Source organism: Alnus glutinosa, chromosome 2 (genome assembly GCF_958979055.1).
Source record: "Alnus glutinosa chromosome 2, dhAlnGlut1.1, whole genome shotgun sequence".
NCBI classification, from domain to species: domain Eukaryota; kingdom Viridiplantae; phylum Streptophyta; class Magnoliopsida; order Fagales; family Betulaceae; genus Alnus; species Alnus glutinosa.
In genome coordinates, this window is record NC_084887.1 from 37570161 (window position 1) to 37580632 (window position 10472).

The 10472-nt window shown below is 38.1% G+C and overlaps 2 protein-coding genes across 2 annotated transcripts; one reads left to right on the forward strand and one right to left on the reverse strand.

Annotated features, from left to right (window-relative positions):
• The first annotated feature begins 207 nt into the window (after nt 1-207).
• LOC133859964 (glycosyltransferase family 92 protein RCOM_0530710) lies at nt 208-5760 on the forward strand. Its single transcript, XM_062295553.1, has 8 exons — nt 208-551; nt 702-2276; nt 3562-3799; nt 4220-4302; nt 4417-4568; nt 4662-4711; nt 4922-4996; nt 5090-5760. Exons 1-8 carry the CDS (start codon nt 410-412, stop codon nt 5559-5561), a joined length of 2787 nt encoding a protein of 928 aa, XP_062151537.1. The 5' UTR covers nt 208-409; the 3' UTR covers nt 5562-5760.
• A 1086-nt stretch (nt 5761-6846) lies between these two features.
• LOC133859965 (small ribosomal subunit protein eS21y-like) lies at nt 6847-8951 on the reverse strand. Its single transcript, XM_062295554.1, has 4 exons — nt 8802-8951; nt 8255-8334; nt 8015-8147; nt 6847-7076 (listed from the first exon to the last, which is right to left on the reverse strand). The coding sequence occupies exons 2-4, from the start codon at nt 8302-8304 to the stop codon at nt 7014-7016; spliced, it is 246 nt and encodes an 81-aa protein (XP_062151538.1). The 5' UTR covers nt 8305-8334; nt 8802-8951; the 3' UTR covers nt 6847-7013.
• Between the last annotated feature and the right edge of the window lie 1521 nt (nt 8952-10472).

The window sequence follows — 10472 nt, forward strand, 5'->3', positions numbered from 1 at the left end:
AATCATGTCTCATCCTCGATTATCACGGATAAATACCAATTATCTCATCCAAATGACTAGATACTCCCTGACTCGTAATGACGTGTCATGACCTGGTTGGTAGGTCAGCGCTTCCCCAAAAGAACAAGCAGCACCAGATTGCCACCCACTAACACTACAGCGACCGCATATAAACCGACGTGAACGGCCGAATCAGCAAAGCCATAATCCGATGTGGCCGCCCCTTTCTCTCTCTTTCTCTTTCCCTCTCCATAAACACGAAACTTTCCTCGGAGGTTTCGAGCACCCAATAGAAAGTTTTTGGTGAAATTCAAAATCCACTTCGAAGGAACCAAAATATAAATGAATGAAAGGAAAGAAGCGGTAAGTGTTGCGGAATTTCGTGGTGTCTCTGCCTTTAGCGGAGGCGATGGCGGCGACGAAGGATCGCGGTAAGAAACAGCGCGAAGTCGTTTCGTGGAGCAGGTTCTTCTGGTGCACTCTTTTCGTCGTCCTCTCCTGCGTCCTCTTTACCGGTTTCACCTTCTCCACCTTTCGCATCATCTTCGGAGGTACATAAAAAAAAAATTTAAATTTCAGTTTTTTTATTTATCTTACAGTTTATCTTAATTTGATTTGGTTATATTTGTTAATTTGATTTTATATTTTTTAAAATTGATTAATTCATCAAGTATTTTGTTATTTTTATGTTTTGCGAACAGAGACGTTTCGGCCAGTGGTGGTCTTAAAATGGCGAGCTCCGGCCATGGAGTCAATATCCGGGGACTCTCCGGTGACGCCGTCGATCTCAGTTCGAGAAACGGTTATGCTTCCAGATCAGGCTCTTGTTTTCCTAAACTACCCTCCTTCGGGTCGCTTATTTACCAAAGAGGAACTCGACTGCGTTTATTTATCTGCCAATCCGTCGTGGCAAGAGTTCAGGAAGCCTCCGGTTGGTGTGGACGGCGACGACGATTACCAGATCGTGCGGTGCGCGCTTCCGCCACGTGGCTTCACCGTCTCGCTTGCGTTGAAATCGCACGGCCACATACCAGCTGGGCCCCATACACACAGGTGGGACTCGCTCGTCTACGAAGCTGTAATCGACAGGGACAACACCACGATTGTGTTCGTGAAGGGCCTCAATCTACGGCCCGAGAGGTTCTCTGACGCTTCCAGATACGAGTGCGTTTACGGCTGGGATTTTAAGAGACCGAAGTTTCTGCTGAGGTCCGACGCCGTATCGGTCGCCCAGGAGATCGTACGGTGCAAAACCCCTCTTAGTGTTTTGAGCGGTAGCCCTCGTAGGACGATGAACAATTCAGTTAAGGTCTCAGTTAGAGTGAGAGGTAGAGGAATATTTGACTCTATAGCCCAGTCGGTTCCGGGTTTGGGTCCGGGGCTCCGACCAAAACATGATCCGCCTGCCCGAAAAGAGCACGAGATATGTGTATGCACCATGCTGCGCAATCAGGCACGGTTCTTAAAAGAATGGGTCATGTACCATGCCCATATTGGGGTACAACGTTGGTTTATCTATGACAATAATAGTGATGACAATATTGAAAATGTGATCGATGATGTGATGACCTTGTTATCCAAGGCCAATGCTAATTACAATATTACGCGGCACGTGTGGCCGTGGATCAAGACGCAGGAAGCCGGGTTCGCCCATTGTGCCCTACGTGCACGGGACACGTGCGAGTGGGTTGGTTTTATTGATGTGGATGAGTTCTTTTATTTGCCATCAGGCTTGCTACATGATGTATTACAAAATCAATCTAGGTATAGCAATGTTGGTGAGGTGCGTGTGTCGTGCTACAGTTATGGGCCATCGGGTCTCAAACATGTCCCGCCGCAAGGGGTGACGGTTGGATACACGTGCCGATTGGCTGCCTCGGAGAGGCACAAGAGTATAGTGAAGCCTGAGGCATTGAATTCCACATTGATTAATGTGGTGCACCATTTTCATTTGAGGGATGGTTTTGAGTATGTGAACGTGGACAAGGGAGTGCTGGTTATTAATCACTATAAGTACCAAGTGTGGGAAGTGTTCAAGGAGAAATTCTACAGGAGAGTGGCTACTTATGTGGCTGATTGGCAGGATGACCAAAATGTAGGGTCTAAGGATCGAGCCCCTGGCTTGGGAACTAGAGCTGTTGAGCCCCCAGATTGGTCGAGCCGGTTTTGTGAGGTCACGGACACTGGCCTCCGTGATCAGGTGTTGAAGAGCTTTGCAGACCCCAAGACCCAGATTTTGCCTTGGCATGATGTAGATGAGCAAAACAAGAGAGAAAGCATAGATGGAATTCATGACTTTGTGACATAAATTATTATTTTTTTCCAGTTCACCCCCCCCCCACCCACCCACCCCGTTTTGTTTTTTGTTTTAAATCTTTTGTATAGATTGGGTTGATCGATTCTTTTGTAGATACACTTAACCAGATACAATTCCATTGTGTATCCATAGAATTTTAGACGGTTTTCTGCCTCATTGGGAATTCTTTCAACCCAAATGCATGTGAGGATTAAAAATGCACAGACGCATTTTAGTTTAATAGATAAATATTTATTAGATCTGTGGAGTGGTGGAAGCCTGATATCATCTTCTAATTTGATCACCACAAACCAAGTTGATGGGAGACCATGGCCAGTATATAAAGCTTCTTATTAAGGCCAGTATTTTGTGGAGTGGTGTTATTTTATTGCTCTCGCTAAATTCTTTCTTGAAAGCTTTTATTTTGCCTTAAAATCCGTCGTCACTGCAGTATTCATGGTTTTGAGACTTACACAAATGATATGGGCATTAAGTAGCAAGGGCACAAGGCTTGTGTCCTGTGTCACATAGGGCACAAGGTGTGATTCTCACGTAACTAATTGGGACGCACCACTTGAATTACTTTAATTATAAGTAGTAATTAAATTTCAAATTTGTAAATAATTTTATTGGATTAAGATTCAATGCAGTATCCTATTGCAATAGAATAAGATTATGTGAGTGTAAAAGAGAGTCTCACCTACTTGGATAGGTATCTGAACATTTTGAATTATCCGAGTACTTGTTCGAGCAGAATGGACTATTTCCTTCATTTACACAAACTCATGGCGAGGTATTGCAACCTTTTTTTTTTTTTTTTTTTTTTTTTGACTGTTCTCTTAGGAAATAAAAAATTTAATGGGATTTTTCTTGGATGACTGCCCCCCCCCCACCAAAAAAAAGAAAAAAAAGAAAAAAAAAAAAAGGCCAATTCACCCAGTTATTAAATTTCCTTATAAGCCTAGAATCATCATCATCAGCTGATCGCCATCCAACGGTGACAGATTGAGGGATACCGAACATGAGTTGTTTGAGGACTCGTATAGTATGTATGCTTCTCTCTACAAACCTCCACAATTATAGCCGTTTGAGAAGCCAAACCGCATCGGATTCAAAAAATTCGACCGTTGGAAAAAATGGGATCTCCCAGGACATACCCAGATTCCTCCTTCCACAATTAAGCTTTTTCTTTCTCTGCTGAAGGAGAGAATCGATTTCTTTCCTCTTTCATCTTCACATCCAAAAACCTACCAGAATTAACACAGAAATGGTGAGCGAAGAACCAAAACAAAGTCCAAAAGACTCAAAAAACCCAGTTGAACATGGGCAAAACGTGGACGGTATATTCAGCCCCAGATTCAAATCCGTGGCCGCCATGGCCGGTTGGGATGAAGAGGCTCTTTTGCTTGCCAGCCTTGTCGTAGAAGACACGCCCGATCGAGAGTCTAAGTCCAAGAGACGCTCTGATTTGCAGTTCAAGACCCCACCCACCAATTCAAGAAGGTAAGAATGTCAACAATCCGAACCATTAATTTAGAACCATGTTTTTTTTTTTTTTTTTTTTTAAATGTTCTGTTTGATAAACTTTAATTGAGGGGATTGAGTATGTTATTTATAATCAACTATACAAGAGTTTTAGATGAACAACAATACAAGAGTTGTTATTGAACTACACTATCTTTACAATCCTTATCTGAACTAAGTTTATCTCTATGAGAAGTTTGGGTTTGATCCAGCGTTGTATTCGGTGTAGAAGAAGTTGGATGCAACTGTATCATATCTTCAACAGATTAGTGAGAAAATTAGGGAAAGAAAATCACCGGGCCTAATTGTCTTAAGATTATTTTCTGTTCTTTCAATTTCTTTGGCCCACTTCGTGGCAATTCAAGAGAGACTACATGTCTACATGTTTCTGTGTTTCAGAAAACGCAGGGCTCAGAGAAGGAGTCCAATTTCAATCCCAATAGTTGTTCTTGATCTAGATGAAGCAGAAAATGCAAGTAAAGGTATTAATTTCTCTGTTTTTCTTTAAAAAGGATTTTTAAAATCTCTCTCGTTTGGTTTCTGGGAAAGCTATAAAGGAAAGAAAATAATTGCTTTTGGGCGCTGTTCTTGCACAGAGAATGGGAAAAAGAAGTCAGAAAATAAAACTTCTGTGAGTGATGAAAAGAAAATCCAACCAAATGAGTCACCAAAACAGAACTCTCGTGTTTCTTGCTCAAGTTCAGCTCTTCCTTGCATGGATAGGCTTAGAGAAGAGCTATCTTGCGCAGTAAGAAGCTTTTGATGGTTCAAACTTTTCCAGTTTTGTTAATTTTAGCAAATCAGGATTTCTTTGTTTTAATTGGGTCTCATTTGCTTTCAGATTTGTTTGGAGATTTGCTTCGAACCTAGTACTACTCCTTGTGGACACAGGTAAACTCCATATTAACTTAGCAAATGCCTAAAATTTGAATATACCAATTCTAATCATGCATTTGTTTCTTTTAATTTTCTTTGAAGGACTAATTAGTTTCTTCGGTTTCACCGTTTCTTTAGCTTCCTCTCCTCTAATATTACGTGAAATCACCGATTATCTCAAAGCTTAAAATGATAAGAAATATTTTGACACTTGTTTTATTATAGCTTTTGTAAGAAATGTTTGAGGTCTGCCGCGGACAAATGTGGAAAAAAGTGCCCCAAGTGCAGACAACTAATAAGGTAATAATTTAAAACCAATCAGCTACAGGCTTTTTTATATTATGGAAATATATTTTGGGGTTTACTTTGTGTATCTCTTGCTTGAATTTGCAGCAATGGAAGATCTTGTACCGTGAACACAGTTCTGTGGAACACAATACAGCTTCTCTTTCCACAAGAGGTAGAAGCAAGGAAGGCAGCCGGTGCCTTGAACTGCCGAGAAGCTGCCGGATGTCAAATCCCAGAAACAGCCTTTTACGATAGTCTGAGGAATCGAAGTGGGAGAGCATCTGGTATATCAAGTAGAGATACAGGCGTGAGAAGAAGACAAGATGAGGATGCTGCTCAAAGGCCACAGAGAGCATCTGGGGTTTCAAGTAGAGATGCAAGGGAGAGAAGAAGAAGAGGGGTGCCGAGCCAAGATGAGGATGCTGCATTAGCTCTAAGATTGCAGAGAGACGAGTTCATGGAGGGTTTTAGGGGAACCAATGAGCAATATAGCAGCTCCCTTTCCTTAGCCAGAGCAAACTTGAGAGCAATGGCAACTAGAGCCGTTAATCTTCGTAATAGAGGCCGCCATATGTAGTCTTGTCAAGTTAACTTTGGAGATTGTTCCACAAATTGTGCATTTTTTTTTTTAGATATATATGAATGATAGGATGTCAAAATTATTACTCAATCCTATTGAGTGGTGAATGTGGTTACAAGTGTAGCTTCTTCTTCTCTTTCTTTCTTTCTTTGTTTATTTATTTATTATTATAAATGTGTCACAAGCTTTTAGGTTCTATTCTTTTGTTCTGTTTTGTCTGAGACACTTGCTTCACCTCAAGGAAATGAAAGCTGCATAGAGTTGCAATTCAACTGCATAGAAATTTATAGAAGCATTGTATTTTGAGAAATACAATCTTGATTATTGTACAACTTTTGACATAACTCGTCCAACTTTACGTCTGTGATATTTTATTTTTCATTTTTTTTCCAAGAAAATGACCTAGCATTTTCCCCATGGTGGTTTCATCGTTTTTTAAAAATAAAATAAAATAAAAATAAAATGCCACCTAGGTAAAGTTAGACGAGAGTTGTACAATCTTGTTTAATGTAAACATTATCTTTGGAGTTGTGTTATTTGCACACGTATCTTGTACACACTCATTGTGTGTGTGTACAAGTGTACAAAAATCATTTTCCTTATTCTTTTTAAAATAAAATATGTTATTTGCACACATTGTTACCTGTTACCTCTGAGAAGCGGGGCTATTTAAAGGTGATTTCACGTTTCTTGGGTCCATATTCTAACAGACCCCATTATGTCGGTTTCCAGAATATGATTTCACGTTTCTGTTTTATATTTGAACAACGATTTTTCTATTGGGGTCTTTTACTTTGTCGGTGTTTTCTTGCATGTTTGATCTATTTATTTTTCCTGTGTTATACACATGCACAGATAGGGCTCACAACTGAAAAGGAACCACCTCCATGAGCAACAAGGCATAGGATGACTAATATTAACGAGTTCGACTTACCCCAGCAAAAGAAAAAACTGGAGATCTGTGGAAACTCTTATCAAAATTAAATTGAACATTTGTCAAAATCTCTATTTAAATCTAAAGAGCCAAGAGCATTGTGACAAACTCTTTAAAATTTCTCTAAATTTAACTCTAAAAATCTACTTTTATTAATTTAGCTAGTCACTTTTTAAATAAAAAATGAATAGCTAAATCAACAAAAATAGATTTTTAGAATTAAATTTAGAAAAATTTTAAGGAGCTCATTGTGAGACTATTTGAGATTCACTCCATGAATGATGAAACCCAGTCCAACCACCCTCCCTTGAAGGTCCGAGAGCAATCCTGTGCTACAGAGAATGGCACTCAGAACGAAAAAATCTGTCCCATTGAAGTCGAAGATAAGTGAGCAAAAGCAGCTTTCACGACAGTTAGTAACACACCAGGCAAATCTTGCTTAAAGTTCATGTCTACATATTACCCTTGAACAAAATTTCAAAAACAAAAATTAACTAGATTCTCTTGCCCTAGCCTTACTGTTGTAAGACAGCTCTCTTCTTCTGCCAAAGACGATCCAGTCCACTGTCAGCATCTCCCTGGATACGAAAAATAAAAGAAATCAGAAGAAAAACTAAAGACAGTCAAATCCCATGAATTTACAAACCTATGCATAAATTGTATGAATTTCAAAAAGCAGTTCATGAAAGATGTGCTCATGCAAATGCTAATCGAGATACCAAAGCATCGGGCTAAATAAACAAGAAAGAAACAGAAAAAAAGTCCCATGGAATGCATAGTACCCCCATTTAGAATTATGTATACAACTTTCACACCACACACAAAAAAAAAGAACTAAACACACATGCACAACTTTTTGCTCCACTAATTTGATTTCAAACACAAATTGGCTGAACTGCAATGAAAAGTTTGGTTCACTTGTCCAATATACTCCTTTATAAAGGATAATTAATTTACTTTAATTTACTTGGCCAATTAAAATACATGAAGTGTTGTTGGCATGATGTATATCATGCACCTCCCCAATGTTCTGAACAAAAAGGAGGAGACGGCTGCACCTGCCTGTTCCATGATCCCCATGGTATTTCCAAATGATAGGATTTGAGCTGAACGATTATGTGTGGAGTTTCTATTACTGTTAACCACTATATTTCACGTAGACACTTCATTCATCCGAAAACAGGAAATTGGAAGAGCTAAACCGTACTTTTTTTTTCTTTTGATAAGTGGAGGAGAATTTCATAAAAAGCGTAAGGCGCCATTAAGTACACATGAAGAGCTAACCATACTTGGCATCCCAATATTGAGAATTTCCCATAAAACACAGATAATTAGGTTCTAGGGCAATTCATTTCTGTAAGTTTAAAGGCATAATCAAGTACTTGCCTGGCAATATACTTCAAGAAGCATTCAAAATGATAACACAAGCAGAGCAATGCCAAGAGTCCTTCACTAAGAATAAACTCAATCAATCATGCAAACCACATCAAACTGAAAAAGGGGATAGAACAAAGACCTGAGCACGGATGTATCCGCATAGAGCAAAGGTGGAGAAATGGCCATTGAATATGCCGTTCTCATCCAAATGCCCAACGTTAATCTGAACAGAGGCATGGTCCTTTGCAGTAATCAGCCGGTTGGTGGCAGAACTGCATTCACAAAGTCATTATTCATTCAAAAACCCAAACAAAACACATTCGAAAAGTACAAAAACCCAAAAACAAGTACAACAAAGAATGGCAATAAGAGGAAATACCATTTTCTGGGAATGTAAAGCTCGGTGATAACTCCCTCTTCGTTCTGCATCTTGGTTTGTGCGTTCAAACACTTACTAATCTGAACCAACAAAGCCAAATATTCATATTTCTCAGAGAGTTTAGGGTTTTAGGAAAAGAGAAGGGGCTTATAATCTAATTTCCGGCCAGCTACAATAAAGAAAAACAAGAACAAATCGACACTAAAACGCTCAAAAAATAGACCAATACGGTTTGGTTGCAAAGAAAACAAAAGCTGCTAATACATAAAGTACCCATCCATTTAGAAAAAAAATAAATAAAAATAATAATAATCGTAAAACCTCAACCCCGATTTATACCAATCGAAACTTTTTTCACAGTCCTTCAAGAAAAGAACATAGAAGATAATCTCTCCGGTTTTTCCCAGCAACCAAACACGCGTTTACAGAGCATAAAGGAATGAAACCGTCGAGTTTCTCATGCGCAACAAAACCCTAATTCTCAAACCAAAACAGAAATTACAGATAGATCTAGGAGTAAGAGAGATAAGAGGATTGAGAAAAAAACCAGTTAATTGGAGGGAGTACACGGCGGCGAGTGAAGATGTGAGAGCTTGAGTAGGGATTTTTAAAGCCCTAGACCCTAGAATTAAGCTAAAATAAATAAATAAATAAAAAAGCCCTAGAATTAATTAAGCTCCTTTTCTTCAAAAAAAAAAAATAATAATTAATTAAGCTTCTTGATTTTGGGTAAGAAGACTGAAGACCTATGGGTGTCTCAATATGGGCTTGTGATTAAACCATTAGTGGGCTTTATGCTAACTGCACGGGCCAGCAAGGCTGTCCCCAACACTTTTGGGCTTTTCTAACCAAAACAATGATGGGCTTTATGAACCCTAATTCAACTTGAATCAGGATCTTCTATAATTGTGGTGCTCGAATTGTACTGTAATGTTGACAAAGCCTAAAAAGATGAGAGTTGCGAGGCACACGGTACAAGCTAACTGTTGGATCTTTTGCATGATAAATCATAACAAGGTTTTATGTTTTACAAACGTGCGAGTGTCGATCAATCCTTAAATTAGTTCTTATTAAAAAAATGAGAAATGATCCTTACACTCATTTCTCACAACAGTCTCACAACAAGCTGACGTGGTTGATAATATTTTATTATTTTTTTGTTTTGTTTTCATTTATTTTTGTAAAAAAATAATAAAATATTACCAGTCACGTCAGCTTGTTGTGGGACTGTTGTGAGAAATGAGTGTATGGATCATTTCTCTAAAAAAAATAGAATTCTAAAGATTAATTGGCACTACCTCGTTAGCGTATGATAAAAGTGTTATTTTTAGCATTAATTAAGTTTTACGTAGATAGTTAATTTTGAGGTAGGCTGATTTGTCAATGACCAATACAATGCAATTCCTAGGGATGTAAACGAGTCGAGCTCAGACAAGTAGTGCATGTCCAAGCTTGGGTCATTTAAATTTATCACAAGCTCGAGCCGTTTATCACGAGCTCGAGCTCAACTCGAGCTAATAAACGAGTTTTAAAAATTAAACTCGGCTTGCAAAAATGAAATACCGTTATTTTGTAGTAAAGTGATTCAGTTACTACTAGTTCCTAATCTTTATAATTTATATCATTATGAATTGTATACTTATGAGTTATAATTTAGAAATTATGTGACATTATATGACTATAATTTATAGTTATAGCATTATAGGCTTATATATATATATATATATATATATATATATATATATATATATATATATATATATATATATATATGAATTGTTAGATCATATTACATAATTTACACGATTAGATGATACTTAGTCACTAGTCATACAAAATAAGCGTTGTCTTCTTTATATGAATGATGAATCATATTTTACATTATATAATGAAGATATACTATGCCATATCAGTATATCGCCTAAATTCTAAGATTTAGTATCATATAAATGAGCGAGTCGAGTTTTATACGGGTTTGTATCGTTTAATAATCGAGTATAGTTTCATGTCCACGAATGGTTCATTTAATAATCGAGCCGCACAAGAACCGAATTTTATCGGGCCGAACTTGAGCGAGCTCACAGGTAGCTTTCAGTTCATGTGGGAACACTTAAGTGCTAAAATATTGACCTTTAAAGGCGTCTTCCTCCCATGCTCTCTTTATCAGGTGTATCATGTATAGAAAATATTGCAATCTTGAACTATAATACTAATCATC

What these genes read in the sequence shown, in the direction of transcription:
- LOC133859964 (XM_062295553.1), top strand. Translation starts at nt 410, where the DNA reads ATGGCGGCGACGAAGGATCGCGGTAAGAAACAGCGCGAAGTCGTTTCG. An exon ending in CCACCCACCAATTCAAGAAG is followed by an intron (nt 3,800 to 4,219) that starts GTAAGAATGTCA and finishes TCTGTGTTTCAG; the next exon opens with AAAACGCAGGGCTCAGAGAA. An exon ending in AGCAGAAAATGCAAGTAAAG is followed by an intron (nt 4,303 to 4,416) that starts GTATTAATTTCT and finishes GTTCTTGCACAG; the next exon opens with AGAATGGGAAAAAGAAGTCA.
- LOC133859965 (XM_062295554.1), bottom strand. Translation starts at nt 8,304, where the DNA reads ATGCAGAACGAAGAGGGAGTTATCACCGAGCTTTACATTCCCAGAAAA. An exon ending in CTTTACATTCCCAGAAAATG is followed by an intron (nt 8,148 to 8,254) that starts GTATTTCCTCTT and finishes TTGTGAATGCAG; the next exon opens with TTCTGCCACCAACCGGCTGA. An exon ending in GCGGATACATCCGTGCTCAG is followed by an intron (nt 7,077 to 8,014) that starts GTCTTTGTTCTA and finishes TTTCGTATCCAG; the next exon opens with GGAGATGCTGACAGTGGACT.